The following is an 18,563-nucleotide window of genomic DNA, read 5'->3' as shown; positions in this document are numbered from 1 at the left end:
TGGTAAAATAATGCTCTTGAATATCCCTCCTGGTAGCTTGGGAGCTTCCATATCCCAGCTTCAGACCAAAATAACCACTGCTGGAATCCCTGGTCACTGTGACAGGGCTGGTGGAAGGGGACCAGGGTAGTGCCACAGCTTGCAGGGAGAGTGAGGCAAGTGCTTCCAGTTCTGCCTGCAGGTGCCAACAGAAGGTGTCTCTGAAGAGTTCTGACATTAATCACACTCCTCTGTGCTACTCTCAAAGAAAGAGCAGGTCATGTCCTGACTGGATAAGATCACATCCTTTTAGCTGACTGCCAGTTCTTCCTCTGCAAACAGACCGTTGATTACTGCTCTTGCAATCTGTGCTTCAGCCAGGGACGCTGTTTAATGCTACTTTCCCCCTTTTCCTTGTGTTGATTCTGGGATTGCCACAGCCTTAGAGATGCTGCAAACCCTGGGCATCTCAACTGCATGAACCAGGTGCTGTCCCCACACATATACACAATATAGCTGAGTGTTTACACTGATGTTTTTTGCTTGCCTGCTTGTGGACAGGTTTTTGGAAGTGTCACTTATCTTATTTTTTTTACCAGTATTAAGTGAGAGACTATCACATAAATATAATTCCAGGAGCTGGAGCTTTAACAAAACTGCTGCACAACACAGGCCCTAGGTTGGCAGTTCTGGAAAATCCCTAGATAAATATATTTGACAGTAAGAACACATTATCTTTTGATCTTGGGATCGTGAAGGCACTTGTTCTTTGCAATTGCTTCCACAGCTCAAGCAGAAAGAACGGCGTGGTGTAACAGGAAGTGCTGGAGAATTTGGATTATCCAAATGCCCTTTATAATGTTACTGCTCTTGTAATACTTGTCTGTAGACTCTTGGGTTATTCACCTTCTGTGCTGTTCTCCAGATGGGATTTTTCTAATCTTCAGACACCAGCTTCTCCACCATTTTCTCTATTTAACTGTTATAGACTCCCTTATATTCAGTGACCTCTATACACCTGAGAGTTCCTGAAGATGTCTCAACACTCTTGAAAGCTTGACTTACGGTTTTGGTGCTGCTACTCAGCAGAAAACCTACCTGGTGGCCAAAAGCAGGACAAAAGCTCCTGTGTGGATTCTGTGCTGGAGTGTGTGTTGCACTTCTTGGAGTCAGGGGACTAATGTGATGTCAGTCTCTCTTCTCCATGTAGCTGCCCTGTTTTCTCAAAACTTGCAGGAAGATAAGGATCCTTGAGGCCTCCATCACTGTCAGACTGAATTCGGCTTGCCTGATACATTCCAAGATTCAACATGCCCATGTGCATGTTGGGTATGTAATTGAGGCACCTTACTTTCTTAGGAAATCAGAATTTTAAAAAACCCCAACCAAACTGTAAGTTACTTCCTTTTCTTTAATTCTTGATTAATGTTTTCATGTTTTCTCAACGCATGTTGTGACTTAATTTCAACTTGGAGCCTATTTGACCTAACAATATAACCTCCTTAGCCTAAACCTTTTGCCTCAGTCTTTCATGACACTGACTATTTATGTGCACATCTGTAACACTTTCCCATTCATGGCCTCTGAATGGTGGGCTAGCATGTGTATTTAGTGCTGATGTAACTGTTCCCCATGGTTTGATATACAGCCTAAAGTAAACTTTTTTTTGCTAAAATCCACATTTTTGCCATGGGAACTATTTTCACAAGTCCTGTTCTGTGGTTTGAATGAGGTTGCAACAAAAGGGAGATTATCTAATTACTCTAGGGTCGTTTTTCCTTTGGTGGGTGGGAAAGCTTCATGGCTAACATCCGTACATATTGTCCAGAAAGCTGGGAGAGCAAAGTGGGAGAGCAGCCTCATCACTCCACACCTGAACACCACTGATTTCAAATGACTTGTAACTCATGAGGAAATTTGGATCCATGCTGCTCTTCTCCAAGGGATCTATGCTCTGCTTGATGCCACAAATAGCATTCAAATACCGTGGAGTGAGATGACTCCCATCTGTCAGTCTGGGAAGGCTAGCCAGCCGCCTAAGGAAGTCTGGAGACAAAAAAAGTGATTTAAAGAAACATCTGTAGGGGGATTTAATTCATGCCTTTTTCTAATGAGTGTTTATCTTGTAACTATATCTCTATCAAACAAACGCTGTGGGATGTTTGTAGGGCAGTAAAAGCTCACGTCATTGCTGTAGAAGTCAGCGCCTGTTTAGAGTGGGAGTGGGAACTCCTTGTGTTAATTAGAGCTGGGACCCATGGGCCCAGTATGCTGAGAAGTGCCCCCTTTCATCCTGTGCCATTGGCTGTTAGCCCTGTATTGAAGCCATGCCCAGTCTCTATGGCTGGCTGAAACATTTCAAAAACAGTATATTGGTGCCATCTCTTAGCCCTTGATATCTTAGCCACCTCTGTGGCTGTTAGTCCATTCTTAGGCCAGCTCTAGTGAGGCCCCATAATACTTTCTCTTTGCTTTGGTCAAGCATCTTCTCCGGGGAGAAATAAGCCCTAGATGTTATCTCTGCTGCAGGGCTGCTAATTCCCAGCCTGCTGAACAGTGATGGGGCTTAGAAATATCCTCATTTTTGCAAGCACTGCCTGTGATTAAGAGGAGTCATAGCTCAAGTCTTATTTAACTTGGATTTTCCCATTTTCTTTTTAGATTGTAGCCTGTGTTTCTAAGTATACACTGCTACTGCTGGAAGCCTCCAGTTTGCAGCAAACCCAGAACATCCGGATGATATTTTATGCTTCCAGCACTGAAGAAGCTGCTGAAAGCTGGCTGTCACAGCCTGTGGACAATCTTTTGTATTAACAATGGTCATCTTCACACCTTTGTTGTCCAGAAATTCCAAAGTTGTTCATCAAATACAGCCATGAACCCTGGTCTTAGCTGAAGGAGCAGAGATGCTCCAGAGCACTTGAAGTAATGACAAATCCCTTCTTTTTGGGTTGTCTTATGTATAAAGGAAGCCAAACTTCCAGATGTCATTGAGAAGTGCTCCTCTTTCTGCCCCTCATCTTCATTTTTCCATAGAAATCAACCATGCTCTCAGGAATTGCTTAGAATGCTTAGAGTCTGTAGTCTTGCATGAGAAGGTTGGTCTCGTAGCTTACTGTAGGCTTGCAGGAGCTCCCAGGTATGTGGTGCCTTGAGCTAATGGCTGTTTCTGAGCTCTTGTGCTCCCAGTATGTCCACTCTGAAATGTCCTGAAGGTCATGCTGAAGCTATCCAGGAGGGGCCCTCATGCCATGTGAGGATGCTCACTTGCTTTGGTGGCTGTGGTCACCTGCTCCTCAGCTGAGAGCACATATGAAGGCCACCACTGCAGTGGCTGTGGGGCTGCCCTGTCACACCCGCCCGCATGCCTGAGCACCTCTGATTGTTGCCTCTGCTCCTTTGCATGCAGGAAATAAGGCACATAGGAAGTGCACACAATCGGAGTGCAGTGCCCTTCACTGCTGCCACAGCTTCTGCCCCCAGGGTGATCACCGCTCAGTACAACAGCCCAGCAGGCCTCTACTCCTCAGAGAACATCCAGACCTTCAACAGTGCAGTGGAGACAAAAACATCACCTGGGGCCGCGGAGCCTAGCAAGCCGTAAGTACCTTCCTCACCTCCCTTCCCTCCCTCCCTGGGCCCCCAGGGAAAGGCTTCAGGAGACACGAGTTCGCTGTGAAGGTACCAGTTTGTTAAAGCAAGACAAGCTCTCTTTCAGGACAGTGGAAGTAGAAGAGGCACAAGCATGGATGTTGTTCCCAGGGACAGGGCTCGGAGGAGTGGGGAATGTTTCCCGAGGTGCAGACATGAAATTAATGCTGTTGTATTTCTTTGTTTAGCAGAGACCGACGCAGTTTCCGTGTGCGTTCAGCATGACATACCAGCCCGCTGGTCTGAACAGGTGCCTGATAGCTTGTTACAAGCACTTCCTAAAGTTAGTGTTTTGTGCTGGCTTCACTGCAGTGCTGGGCAGGAAAGGCACCAGCTCGTGCAGGAAGCACACCCTTCCCTGTTCCCAGCTGGCCTGAGATCCATATACAGGCTCTGCCTCAGTTTGGAGATTTCTGCATTTTATTATCAAACTTTGCTTTTCACAGGAGTTTTAAAAAGGAGCTGAAACATTCATTCCTGTGTGAGGGGTTTTATGTATGAGACCGGAAAGGGTCCCAGCCTTAAATAGCCTGTTCATTTTTGTGTTTGCAACTGAGCCTCACCCAAGACATTGTTTTATCCTAGATTTTCCCCCTTTTTTCATTAGAGGTAATAAACCAGGAGCTGTCTGAAAGTTTTCTGGCCATGATGGTCAGGTCGCTTAACTCCTTTAAGTCTCTGCATAGCAATATCAAACTGCTTAGAAAGCTGTGGCTATTTTTATAATAAAAGCTGGAAGACCAGTACTTTTGGTAATACTTGATTAAATTTCTGACTTAAGAATGGGGAGGCAAAACTTACTTCAGCCTCTGCTGTTGTAGGGTACAAAGACCTGATTGTAGTTTAACACAAGCCTTGACAACTTGCCTGTGAGTGAAACCAGCTCCTTGCGTTGGCAGCCCCGTCTGCAGCATGGGCCTTCCAGGCAGTTACAGTGCTGCAGCTGGCAGATGAGGTGACAGATTGTTCTTCATTTGCTTCTGGTAGACTCAGCAGCCTCATTCAGAGGCTGGGCAAAAGCAGAGCAAGGACAAGGAAAATCTGACTTTGCATTAACCTGATGGGACCATCTGGCAGTGAGATACCAGCTCTGGTCTAGTCTGGCATCCCCTCCATGTGAGAGTGCTCCCTGGAAGCCAGGTAGATTTGGCTGGGAAATTGTAGCTGATCCCTTTCTCTTGCAAGAAAAGGGATCAGCAAATAGATGGGTTCCTTCTAGGGCTGTGGCTCACTGTACTCCTCCTAGCAGGAACATCCATTGCCAGCCATTCTCCATCTTGGATATATGGCATCTCTTTCATCTTTTCCTTGCTGAAACACAGCAAGTTGCAAAGGAATGCTGGGAAGAGTGTGGATGAGTCTTCGATAGCTAATAAGCTTTTGTTTACAGAGTCATCAAAAGCAAATGAATTACTGCTGGTTTTCAGTGAGAGCTAGGGACCTCAGCCTGCCATTAAAAATCCACTGTAGTCTCCCCAGTGCACAAGCACGGGATGTCTAGGTTCTCCCTTCACACACCCTTCCAGCTGCCTTTAAATTCCTGCCCATCTGTTTTGCTGAGTTATTTGGTACATGCCTGACTTTGCTCTGGCTTTACCTGACATTTATCTGCAGCCTCAATCCTGCACCCTGCAGATACACAGCCTGTCTGAACCCAGCACTTGATCCTGCCAGTGCACGTGGTGATGTGACTGGAGACCTAGTCCATGCTTCATCCTTAGAGGGTGTGTTGTACATATACAATAAAATGCAGGGCTGTTGTACATATAGAAATAAAAGGAAAAAGCTCCACTGGATTTAATGTCACAAAGCAGATGGGGACAGAGAAGCCCCATGCTGAGCCCATATGGTTTGGGATGGGAGGTGAGGTTACTCCTCAGTAGGATGCCAAGGCTAGCTTTGAGAAGAGCAGCAGTGAAGGTGGCATTCCTTGTCTGGACAGTGGGACCACAAGTGTGTGCACAGGGAGTTAGTGTATAATGAAACCCCTGCTGCCACTTCCTCATTGCTTTTACAACCCATACATTTGCTTATCAGTGGAGTGCTTGTCTTTTAGCTTTTGTGTGGACACACCTGGAGTGTGAGACCAGAGGCACAGCATTAGCCAGAAGCCTGTAAAGTTGTGTATTCAGGGCTGTGTCCTTCAGACAGTATTCTGCAGCTGCTTGACGGCTTGAAGTATTTGGCTTTGTCCTTCATTAATTTCTTTCTTCTTTCCTTTCTTCCTCCTCTGCATTTTCCCCTCAATTTTACAATGTAAACCCCAAACAAACCTTACACAAGCCCACCTCCCGGTGCCCATGTGGGTGCAGGGGCTGGCCTGTGGCCGGTGGGTGCAATGCAGGCTCCCACGGCCTCGGTGTATGACCCTCTGCAGAGCTCCGAGCTGCGGCGCAGGCACAGCGCCTCCTCCAGCCCCAGCCAGGTCCGAGTGGGGCCTGAGCAGCTGAAGCACGTGGCCCAGGTCTGCCCCAAGAGCCCTGTGGAAGTCGAGGTGCCGGGACTCAAGGTGCTGCACGTGCAGTTCAATTCTCCCCTGCAGCTCTATTCGCAGAGCAACATCATGGACACCCTGCAGGGGCAGATCTCTTCTGTTAGCCCTGATTTCCCCAGGTAACCTGCCCACGGCCTCTGCAGCCAGCTCAGCACATGTGCTCGTCTGCATTTTGGTGTCCACGAGTTCCTCGTCCTCGTCTGTGGCTCGTGGCATTGTCCGGTCACAAGAAAACAGCATTTACATTTCACCCTTCGTGCATGACCCTTCACAGGAGCTTTCTCTGCCATGTGTCTGTGCCCAACACCATAGGAAACACTAAAACATGTTTTTAGTGTGTCAGTATGTCCATTTCGCCTTGCACACCCACAATGTGGGACCCGCCAGCAGCTGGTGGCTTTTCTGGAAAAGCACTTGCAGCAGATGGGTTTGCTGAGGGTAGGAGAGTGCTTTATCCTGGAAACTGGTATTTTTCATGCACTTGAAATGACTTTTGTTGTTTGTGACAGGTGCTGCCAGTCTTTGTTCTTTTGTTTCATTGGCCATGGGTGTGTGCTGAGCATGTTTCATTTCAGGCTGAAGCAGGTACCCATGCTCTCCATCCTTGCCTGACAACACTCCTGCATTTGGAGCAGCCTGGCAGGCAGCAGGCACATGGAGGGACAGTCTGTGATCCCACTCCTGCCTGCTTGTCTGCAGAGGTTGCTGCAGTACGGGCTGCCTCTGCCCAAAGGTGTGGAGGATGCTCAGCATGCTCTGAGGTCTGCAGGACCTGTGGTGAGCCTCAGCATCACAAGGCCTGGGTGCTGTTTGATGTCTCCTTTGTGGTACTTGGGAACCCCCTGGTCTGTGCCTCTCAGTGACAGCCTCTGGGTTTTACAGGCAGGACTTCAGTGTCAGGACAGGTGAAACAGAAAGCACATGTATCTGTCTTGCAGGAGGAGTCCAGTCAAGGATGAATTGTGAACCTTCTGCTATGTGACCAAGCAGCTTGCAGCTGTGTGACAGGTGGTCCAGGACAGTGGTCAGTCCCAGGGCTTCCATGGGAGAGGAAAGGATTGCTCACAGTTCCCTTCTAGGAACCACATACTTCAAAGCAGAAAAGCTGGTGTCCTCACCCCGGACTCACAGAGCCAAGCTTTGCCATGTGCTAGGAGCCAAGAGATAGTGGGGCGCTGAAGATTTACTCCTGCCTTGTTACTCAGTGCAGTTACTTGCTATAAGTCAGTGCTCTGGCTTGTAGTAAATACCATGCACACCAGAAGTGGTCACATTGCCAGCACTCTGTGCTAACCTAGAGAGCTGACAGTGCTCACAAAGGAGCCTCAGACATCAGCAATTGTTTAATGGCAAAAGGGAGTGCTCCAAGCACTGGACCTTCCTATAGCCTTGACACCCTTGTAAGCTTTGCAAAATAGGCTGGCATAAAATAGTAAAATATCATTAGTAAAAAATAAACTGTGCTTTTTGAAGATTTTGTGCAAAGCCAGTCTTTATGGTTTGTTATTACTATCTTCTTTGCCAATATTTAAGGCTCAGTGATCCAGTATTAATCAGTCAGCATTGCAAGCTCCCCATGATAGCAGCAGTAAGATCCAGTGATGGTAGTCTAAGTCTAAGACTCAATAAATGTTGTTGGGCTTGTTTGAAGAACTACAAATTTTCTGCATGAGGGAGCTTGTGTGCATGGAAAAGGACACCAGTTGCTGGTGATTGCAGCAGATAAAGTACCTGTGTAACAGGAGGTGCCAAAATCAGCTGGCATACAGAGACTCAGTATCTTGCAGGTACAGTTTCTGTGCCTGTGGCCTTGCCCTTTCAAAAGATACACATGTTTTTTGGACTTTTTTTTTTTTTTTTTAATTTAAACATCGTAGCTTTCTACCCTGACAGTTTGAGGTGTTTTACTCTGCTGGTACAAATCTCGGTTTGATGTTTTTTATAGCCTTTTGGACATCTTGTATATGCAAGTAGACATATAGGATGCTTATCTGGGAGAGCTGATCTGTATGTTTCACAGTGCCACAATGCATGGTTGAAATGTGATGGCTTTGTTTGACTCTGATGCTTTTTAAGATGATTTAGCCTCTGCTTTTTGGATGCATGTTACTGAAACATTCTTAGTATGCAGACTGCAATGAAAGGCTTCTTGCATAATTTTGTTATGGGTGGATAGAGCAGTGGGAGTATATGAGTTTACGTGCCATGAATGTTATGTGGAGCATGGGACATCTATCTAATAGAAGATGCATAATTATTTTATTTTGGGTAAGAAGCTTCAGTGACTGAGATTCGAGCTTCAAAGGTTCAGCTGTTTGCATGTCTAATGTGCTTCCTGCTCCACTGAAAATTGCTAAAGATGGAAACATTTTACGAAATTCTTGTTATGGAAATAGCATTTTATAGCTCATGTGATGATTTTACTTCTGATGCCTGAAGAGTTTATTGTGTAGAGTAACTCCCAGATGACTCAATCGGTCATTGGCATGGAAAGTATGCAGTTTCCTCCTCAAGAAAAAGACTTCCCTCTGCAATTTAGTCTGAACCTCAGGATGTTTATGTACTTTTCATGCAATCACAGAGTGCAAGAATGGTGAAACTGAGTAGACCATTTACATTTATAAGACTACATTTTAGAATTGAGATATCAGAGGAGATTTATCAGCTATTTCATTTTATTGTATATATTTCACTGCAGCTACAGAACACAAGGCAGGCAGGAACTTCCTTTGCCCTTTAGTCCATCCCTTAGTCCAGCATTTGGCAATTTAAGCCACTGATTTAAATAATTCCCACTGTATATGTGTCCAGACTATTTTCAAATCCTTTAGTTTGGAGGTTACCCATCTGTCCACAACAATCTCCTCTGGTATTTCAGTGTCAACAGACACGTTGGAAAGCATTTCACAAGGGATATTCTAAATATCCTGCTGCAGTTTAAGCCTATCCTCTACCCACTGCATGTGGAGAATATCCTAGGTACTGCCTCCAGACTCTTTTTCTTATCCCCAAAGACCCTTCGAGTTGCACAATGACCACCTTTTCCGTGACCCTGCGCTGTGAAAAGCTGCCCCTGAAGCACCTTGGGCTTTAAGTCAAGGATGCAAGTCCCTCATGTTATGAGGGATAGCAGCAGCACCTTAGGGCAGCTGTGCTGAGGGCTTAGCCTTAGGGCAGAAATCTCTGCCCTTGGCCTGCTCATTAACCTTAGTAAAATACTGTAAATTGGCTGTGGCTCAGAGCCTCCACCTAGAAAATGGAAATAGTAACACACTTGAAAACCAGATTAAATTACTGCCCTTCAGAGAATCTTATAGTTAGATCCTACAGCTGTTACTTTGTGAAGGTGACATTTACAAGCAATTCATAGGGTACTTGCAAAGATTTCTTTTTAATGGAATAAACTTTACTTAGTTTGAGATTTCACAGTGGTGTAAGGTAGTTTATGAATGCAAGGAACATGTGTGGATGGCACAGCTACCACGTGGAATTCCCATCCCAGCACAAGAATTCTTTATTTTCCTATTAAGAGAGCTCTGATTTCCTGGGCAGAAAGTTTTAGTTGCTGGAGTGTATGGTAATTGTGAAGCAGGGAGAACTGTGGCCAGGGGCAGCCAGTGAGCAGTTGCTGACAGCAGGACAGCCCAGTGTGCCAGTCCCACCCAGAGCACATCCAGCACCCCCGTGTTCGTGGTCTCCTGTTGTGCGTGTGTTCTGCACGTTCATTCTTCAGTCACATGATGCATCATGAAAGTTTTGCTAGAGGGATTGGCTTTAGTTTTCATCTGTTTAACAGGAGAATTCTTGTTCCTTCCTCAGTTTAGATCAGCATAACCAGACCCCAGGCAACATTGCCATAGACAAACAATCTGAGGTTTACAAGATGCTGCAGGAGAATCAAGAGTCAAATGAGCCACCCAGACAGTCTGCTTCATTTCTTGTATTGCAAGAGATCTTGGAGTCAGAGGAGAAAGGTGAGTACTGCACACCTGATATGAGTGTGCTCTTCCCCTGTGCTGTTCTTTGGGCTGAGTAATGTTTAAAACTTTATTTTCCACTTAGCTGTGGATTGTTCAAGGTAGCATGTGTAGGTGGCTTCTACAGAAACCTACAGACCCTGTCACTAATTTGATTCCTTCATATTCTCTCATTGATTAGTTTCAGTATCTGTGGGCCTATCATTGAGTGAGCACTCTAGAAACAAACCCTTGCAACATTTAGTTATCAAGAAGGAATTTTCAAAGTTACAAAATCTCCTGTAGTTTTTAAAGTTTTGCCCCCTTTAAGGTAGTATTCAAGGAATAAACACCAAGACTTTGGATGGTATCACAAGATAGTGCTCTTCAGTGAGTCCTAGTGCTTCTGAACTCCATGCTCCTATGCAAGAAAAAGTATCCTCTTCTGCAGCTGAATGTAAAAATATAGAAGCTGGATTAGAGTGAACGGTTCACAGCTTTTAACCTCTGAAAATTCGCTCTTCTTGGTATTCTTGATATGACATCTGGACTTGTACAAGTCAGAGCTAGAGTTTAAGATAAAAAGTCAATTAACTTATTTGGGGGTAAATTGTGCTCTCTTCTCCTCTTTAATAAAATAAAATAAACAAATGAACGGGAAAAGAATTCTAAGAATGACCTTTTTTTGTCCTTAGGCCAGTCTTATGTGTTACTAGCTTGGCAGTGGCACATTCAATTTAATCCAAAAAAAAACTGATGCTGAGATATTCACCACAAAGAGAAACACATCAGCCAAGTGCTGGTATATCTGAGGGATCTGTAGGAAACAGCAAAATGGAGGAAATAAGGAAACAATAAGAAGAAAGAAACCAGGATCATGGGGTCTTTAACATGCTGTTAAAATACCTACCTGAAAGGATATTTTAAATATTGAGTGTTTGCAGCTTGCCCTCAGGGTTCAGCTCCTGCATGGAAGTAGCCCAGACTTCTCATGAAGCCAAGGTCCCCCCCGTCTGCTTAGTAGTGGTGAAGAAGATAAGAAGCAAAAGCCTCTCTGTTTTATCTTTCTTTGAAGATTTGCAGCATTGTTGGGATTCTCTGGCACAAGGTCTGCCTGCCCTATCACAGGCTGGGATAGGCTCTGGCATTATTCCACAGTGAGCTGATAATGCCCCATGGCCCAGCCTGCCCAGCCTGCAGTGCTGCTCAGCCAGCATCAAACACACATTGCTGACTCTGGTGGTTCCGTGTGATAAATGGCACATTGGATGGCGCCTTCTCCCAGCCTGGCTGCAGGCAATGGCTTGTGAAGGGCAGCTTGAGCCATGGCCCCAGCTGGGACAAGGCCCTTGGGGCATGGCTGACTGTGTGGGCTGTGCTGACTTACACCAGCTGAGAGCCTGGGCCGGGCACAGGGGGCAAGTGTGGGTGCTTGGAAGCACCACGGACTTTTGGTCTTTTAAAACTCAACCCTGTACTCAGAAGTGGAGAGTGTTCCATTACATGGAACATGCAGTGTTTGCTGTGGTTGGGTGATTAGGAGATTTAAAAACGTGCTGTCAATTTTGCTGATAAGAGCACAGTGCTGGTTGAGGCAAAGGGAGTCACCAGAAGTGACAGGGAAGAGTCTGAAAATGTGATTGCTGTTGCTTGCTTCCCAGTGAGGGTCATTTGCAGCAGCTCTCAAAGGGCAGGTGGCTCTTGTTATGTTGGGAGGGTTAGGGAACTTGCACCTCTGGACCAGCATCTGCACAGAGCTGGGTGCAAACCTCTGAGCTGAAGGCTGACCTAAAGGCAAACCAGTGCAGCATTACCTGCCCCACAGCTGAGGTAGGCCATTCCCCACTTTTTCCTTCAGCTCTTCTACCACTGATGCTGCCCTGGGATATGGTGAGTCCCTGACATTGCTGGTCACCAGGGTGTGTCTTTGGAGGTTTTTTCCATCCCGTGCACTGGGAATGCCCATTTTAAGTGTGCTTTTGGTTTGACATTGGTCAGAAGGGTTTCATCAGTGTCCCTCACAGCCCAAGGCATTTCTGGTGAAGTATCATGGGAGTCTCAGAAGCCTCCTTCCCTTGTTAACTGGTGTAGAACCCCTTGGAAAAGTCATACAGATAAGATTAGTCCCATCATTGGTGTCATTTTATAAAAGGCACCTTTTTCCCTGCAGATGTTTAAAGGCTTGCCTCATATCCCACATCTAGGATCCACTGCTGGTTTAGGCCTCCAGGTCAGCACAATGTCTCCTGCAAAGAACCTGCAGGAATTCCCTGCCCCAGAGAACTTGCAATAGGGAGATACCTGGAGCATGCTATGCAAGAGCAGGGGAGTGCAAGGTTATCCCCAGTGTCCCAGGGCTCTGCAAGGTGTTGCTAGCCAAATCTTGCAGGAGTCTTGGGGAACGAGCTTCACTGTAAAACAGACAGCAGACTGGAAAAAGGCTTTGACAAGCCAAGCCTGCCAGAACACCCACCTCTTTCTGAGCTCAAATCTGGGAATCAGCTTGACCCTGTGTGATCAGGACACATCAGGCAGAATCTAGTGCTGCCAAGGCTGGGGCTTTGCTTTGCGCATCTGTGCATGTGAGACACATCAGCTGAAGTCTGATGGGCTTTTAAGATGAGAAAATACTCTCATCTGACTGCCCACCATCTCAAGCCCTCACATTTCCAGAGTGAGGTTCAGCTGTGTCTCTCCTCTCCTCTCCTTCCCACACATCCCTAAATCCCTGCTCACTCGCCATGCATGAATCCCTGCCTCAGAGCCGGGGTTAAAGAATATCATGCCCCCAGCAGAGCATCTGCTTGGGAGGAACAGGAACATCTCACAGGCTCTGAAGCACTGTCCTTCCCCCCTGCAGGAGACCCTACCAAACCATCTGGATTTAGGAGCGTCAAAGCCCCGACCACAAAGGTGGCCTCATCGATTGGGAATGCCCAGAAGTTGCCCATGTGCGACAAGTGCGGATCTGGCATTGTGTAAGTAAGCCTGTCCCTGGGGCTGCAGGTGAGCAGCCCATGCCTGTGCCAGGGGCTGAGGTACTGCACCCAAACAACTTCACTTACCCACATCTAGCACATCCAGGAAACTCAAGGCACAGTTATTCTCACCAGCTTTAATAACGCTAACTTTGTAGTTCCCTGCAGCGAGGCTGGAGTTGGGTTTCCATCTACAGATCCGTATCAGTGGATACCAGAATAAGTGCCTGTGAGTCAGGCCTTGAGGCAGTTGTTGCTGTAGTTTTGCTTACCTGAAATCTGTCTACAGCATTTGGAAACAAAATGACCTTTCCATTGAGGCCCAGTATGTTTAATGCATTTCCCGTCTCAGTGCTCCCAAGCACCCATGGAGACTTGCCTTGGTGGTCAGAGGCAGTGGGGACTGCAGAGCTGCATTCTGCTCCCCACTCTTCTGTAGGACCTCACCTCTACTGTGTCTGTGCACACTTTTTTTTTTTTTTTTTTTTTTTTTTTTTTTTTTTTTTTTTTTGTATGTTTATGTAGATAAAATCCAACTCCAGCAGACCTGGGGTTTGGGTTTGATACAGAGCTGCTGTATCTTAAGTGTGACCACATGGGGGACCCAGCATTGAAAACCCATCTCTTCAAGTCGTTCAGTTTTTCAACCTCAAATTCTTCCCTGAAGCCCCCTTAACAGTTAACTACACAGCACTCAAGTACTGGTAGCCAAACCTGCACTGTCATAGAAGAATTCTGATTTTTCAGATGCTGCCTGCCACCAGCTATCAGATTGTTGCTGAGACTCACGACACCGTGATTGCATGGTCCTGGCATGCCTGGAGCATCCAGACCAGCAGATTCATTACAGAGGCAATCCATACTCCATAAAATATGAATCAGAGACAAACCCTGTAATTATTCAACCAGCTGGGTAGGTCTGGAGAGAAAGCACATGGCCTTAAATAGCACTCAAAACTAATGAATTACAGAAAATAATAGCACTCAAAACTAATGAATTACAGAAAATAGAGATGGCTGCTCGAACAAAATAGTACTGAAAAATTTTTGTTGGGGCTGATGGTAGTTAACAAATTGCTGTGTAGTTTTTGTAGTTTTCCTAGTCATCTGTTGGGTTAAGCTGTGAAGTCTTCCAGTAAGAGCTTGCTCACATTTGGCTGGATTCTGTTCACTGCTTTGACTTTTCAGGATCAGGATAAAATAGTTCACCTTTGGGACTGGTTTGGGTCTGGGCTGGGTGGGAGGTTGCTGGGGAGGAAGGAGACAGTGGTGGGCACTGAGGAGTGCTGGTTCCTCCCCAGAGGGATGTTTGTGAAGATCCGGGACAAGCAGCGTCACCCCGAGTGCTACGTGTGCAGCGACTGTGGCACCAACCTCAAGCAGAAGGGACACTTCTTTGTGGAAGACCAAATCTACTGCGAGAAGCACGCGCGGGAGCGGGTGGTTCCCCCGGAGGGCTACGAGGTGGTCACCGTCTTCCCAAAGTAATCTGTGTTGCTCACAAAGCCATTGTGGATGATTTATCCTCTGCTGATATTCCTTGGAGAGCATTATCCCTACCCCCTGCAGAATCTTGTTTGCAGTAAAGAGTGCTAGGTATGGCTTTGAATTTCTTTGTCATTATTAATCCTCCATCTGTTCACATGAGATGTCACTAATTGTTCAACATTCTTTTCATCCTCTTTCACTTTTTTTCTTAAATAAACAGAATTGGTTTTTTTTCCCCTTCATTGTACTGTCAATCACACAGGAAAATCAGAGGCCAAGGTCAGATTACAACTCTTCTGTGTTCTAGTTATTTGCCATTTTTTTGACTTCAATAAATGGGATGTATCCACGAGGCAGAAGTGTCTGCTTTCTGCTGATTTCCTTGTGTGCTAGACTGTGGTTCCCTGGCAGCAGAAGATGTGCCCAGTGCACGGCTGTTTATCCCGGGGAGGGACTTACAAAGCTGAGTCAGACTGGTCTTGCTGCAAGCTGAGCTGTGAGCAGCTGCCTGCTGGCACCCAGCAAGGGGCAGGTGGGCATGGCCAAGCCTCAGAGCAGTCTGGTGGTCTGTGCACAGTGCAAGGCAGCCCAGAGCTGCCTCCTCTGTGTCAAGCACTGCTTCACTGAACATGCAACCGGGCACATCAGATGCTGTTGCATCACCACAGATGCGCCTTTGTTCCCCACAGTCCCAAAATGAGCTCTATCAGAAAAACAATTGCATGATGCTTTCTGGAAACCAGGGAATCCAAGAGCAAACAGGGCTTTGGTTTGAATGGCCCCAGTCCCTGTTCTGGCTCCCCCTGGGGGGAACCACATGTGGCTGCCCGAGGCACCACCCTTCTCCTACAGCTGCTGCTGTGCACAGGCGCTGAAGGGTGCCTTTGGGGCATGATGTGGGAAGGGGGACACATGCTCCTTGTGCCCTGGACAAAGGGCTGATGGTGTCTGAGGAGCAGAACCTTCACCTGTGAAGAGCACAGAGGAGGCCAGCAGAGGTTATTTCTCTTACGCCTCTAAATGAGATGCTGGCTGTTCTTTATCATGTAAAAATAAACGGTTTCTAAGATGTGGTATTTTTCTTTTAAAACAAATTGCTGCATACAGGTCCTCTTGGCCAGCACAGGGCCTCTGGAGTTAGTGAGGGCATCTGCAATAGCTACAGACAGGGTCATGTCCCTGCCCTGGAGAGTCCTGTCTTGTGTTCAGCAATGCCGTACTGCAGTGTTAACTCTCCTTCACTACGAATCACAACACAGCACAGCTGCATTGTAAAAAAAACCCAAAAAAACCCAACAAAAAAACACCAACAAAAACCAACTAAACCAAAACAGCCAAGCTCAAACCACAACCCCAAGCCCAGTCCTCGTCTGAGTTAAAACTGGCCTAACACCAAGGCTGTAAGCTTCCTACTGTTTGAATGAACTGTGCAGCTTTGGGGCAGGTTGGATAGGAGACTAACTCACCAACCCTGCTAAATTTAGTTCATCCTCTCATGCTCCTATGGGCAAAGGCAAGCGAGGCTGCCATAGCTGAACCAGCAAACTTTGTTAGGATCATCCCTAGGAAAAGCCTGGCTTCTCTGGGTCTCTGGCACATATCAGCTGGCACATATCAGCACACACCTGCACAAACTCCAGGTAGTAACACAGGCAGCTCTTTTTCAAGGTTAAAGTGGAGGGATTTTTTTTCCTGTTGGGATGGTATCTACTCTCACTAATGCTTATGGGGGTTAATTCTCTCCTCTCCACAGCACACTTACATAGGGAAAGGCTCTCCGGGCTGCAGTGTTAGCAGGAGGGACTGCACAATAAGCCAGTGCAGTGGTGGGAAGCACAGACCTGCAGGGGTGAAGGAGTGACCCTGTAGCAACAAACTGCTCTGGCTGTACTGTGGACCAAGCCCCACGGTGGGCCTGTGGCTGCTCCACACCACCTGCTTTCTCAGTTGGGGGCTCAGGGCTCCCCCAGGAAAATGCCCCAGCTGCTGAGGCCATCTGGAGCCCTCCAGTGCCTACAAAGTCACTAAATTATTTTGAACACAAACATCTGTCAGCAAAACAGCATTCATTCCCAAAAACCTCATGATTTTGGGGGCAAAGGCATTAGAGCCTGGCCTGTGCCTGGCGTTTCCCCGCCCTCCCACCCAGCGACAAGCCCTGCTCTCTGCAGGGCCAGGGCCTCTGCCACCGGCCAGAGCTCCTGCAGCCAGGCTGGCAGCACAGCTGGGAAAAGACTGCAGGGGGCTGGACACAGGACTCGGGGACTACAGAAGATTGCTGCAGTAGTGTAGGAAGTGTAGGTTTCTAATGTGGATACCAGAGTTGATCCAATTTATTACGTAAGGAAGTTCACATTTGTTACTTGAGGACTTTGATCACCCTGGGCTGTGGCTGGCTGAGAAAAGGAATGTATTTATTTTTATGATGCAGGGCAAAATATCTGACAACTGCAGTGTTCACTGTGTCTGACTTTCCAGATTCCTCAGGAGTCAAACAGTTGGCATCTGCCGTCTGTCATCAATAACAAAATACGTTAAATAGGGGCACTCATGCCTTGCAACCACACTGAGCTGCCTGCTTTAGAAATTATCAATACTATAAGAACACATAAAAGGTCCTATGTGACGCATGTTGGGCAGTTTGAGTGGGTGAACATCCTGCCAGAGGGACTGTCTCATGAAGGTGGGCAGCAGAACACAAAGCACAGTCTGTCATTTTTAACACCAATTACACTTTGATTTTGCACCATATTGCAGGTGAAGCAGGTTAGATCAGTCTTCAAAAGTTATGTAGGCTGCCTGGGAGCAGCTGTCACTTACTAAGTCTTTAACAAGATTAGGTTGAGATACAGACAGTTTAATAGGGAGAACAAAAGCCACACAGACAAGCAAAGCAAAACAAGGAATTAATTCACTGCTTCCCATGGCCAGGCAGGTGTTCAGCCATCTCCAGGAGAGCAGAGCCCCATTTTGAATAATGGTTACTTCGGCAGACAAACAGTGTCACTCCAAACATCTTCCCTCCCCACCTTCACAGTGACCATGTTGTTTTCTGGTCTGGAATATTCCTTTGGCCAGTTCAGATCATCTGTCACAGCAGTGTCTCCTCCCAGCCTCCCATGTACTCCCAGACTCCTCACTGGCCAGTACAAGAAGCAAAAAAGCCTTGGCTCTGTGTAAGGCCTGCTCAGCAGTGACCAAAACATCTCTGTATTATCAATCCTGTGCTCAGCACCAATCCAAAACACAGCCCCTTACCAGCCACGGTGAAGAAAACTAATTCTACTTCAGCCAAAACCAGTACAATAATTTATTCTTAGATCTTGTAGATCTTCACTCGAATTAAAGGATGCACAAAGGAGACTAGCAGTGTGAATGTAACGTGGAGACAGCATGTGCTGGACTTTGTATTACTCAGGCTAATAAGTAACTAAATAGAAAAATTAGAAAGTTTTGTCTTCAGCAATTACAAACAAAACAGAAAGCTTTCACCAGATAAAGGTCAAAGCCAGCTTACTCATTAACAGATTTATCTGTTCCCTTAGAGGTAAGGATAAACATTTCTTGCTTCTGTAAGATTTCCCTCTATCAGGTCAATAGAGTAATAATGATCATAAAGTGAATGAAAACTGGTTTTTGAAGTCTGAGTTGGTAGAAGAATTTTCTTTGTGTTATCTATGCCATGCTAATGAGCACAACTGCAACTGTGACAGCTTCAGCTGCAATTCCATGACTGCAGCTTTTAAATGACACCTAAAAGACATTTTCACAAACCCAAGCTGACCAGCAGTCAATACTAAAATAATGTCTGCACCAGAAAGATTTAGACTATTTTGGGCTCATTGCTTTTTTTTTTTTTTCCAGTTTGCGTGTGTCAGTGTTCTTCGGCTGTTGTGTGGGATTAGGTTGTTTTTCTTTAAATGTATGACATTGGCTAATGTGCTAAATGAGTAGGAGAGTGTGAATTAATGGACACAAGATCAGCTTCACTTGTTTAAGAAGCCAAAATCCCCAGAC

At 46.3% G+C, this 18,563-nt stretch overlaps 1 protein-coding gene across 6 annotated transcripts in view; it reads left to right on the top strand.

Moving 5' to 3' along the window:
- Positions 1-14,898, top strand: part of PDLIM1 (PDZ and LIM domain 1) — a 43,132-nt gene extending 28,234 nt beyond the window's left edge. Inside the window, exons 1-6 of one of the 6 annotated variants that reach the window (XM_066323979.1) lie at positions 3,439-3,579; positions 3,819-3,880; positions 5,914-6,243; positions 9,944-10,098; positions 12,941-13,058; positions 14,360-14,898. In XM_066323979.1, the coding sequence (XP_066180076.1) occupies positions 3,852-3,880; positions 5,914-6,243; positions 9,944-10,098; positions 12,941-13,058; positions 14,360-14,546 (819 nt within the window). In that variant the 5' untranslated portion in view covers positions 3,439-3,579; positions 3,819-3,851 and the 3' untranslated portion in view covers positions 14,547-14,898. Of the gene's footprint in view, positions 1-3,388; positions 3,580-3,818; positions 3,881-5,913; positions 6,244-9,943; positions 10,099-12,940; positions 13,059-14,359 lie in introns of those variants that run through there. The other 5 variants (XM_066323980.1, XM_066323975.1, XM_066323978.1 and 2 more) reach the window with 5 other exon arrangements.
- Positions 14,899-18,563: the final 3,665 nt, after the last annotated feature.

This window comes from Sylvia atricapilla, chromosome 8 (genome assembly GCF_009819655.1).
Source record: "Sylvia atricapilla isolate bSylAtr1 chromosome 8, bSylAtr1.pri, whole genome shotgun sequence".
NCBI lineage: Eukaryota > Metazoa > Chordata > Aves > Passeriformes > Sylviidae > Sylvia > Sylvia atricapilla.
Note: the sequence above shows the minus strand (reverse complement) of the source record. Positions and strands in the feature narration are given on the sequence as shown.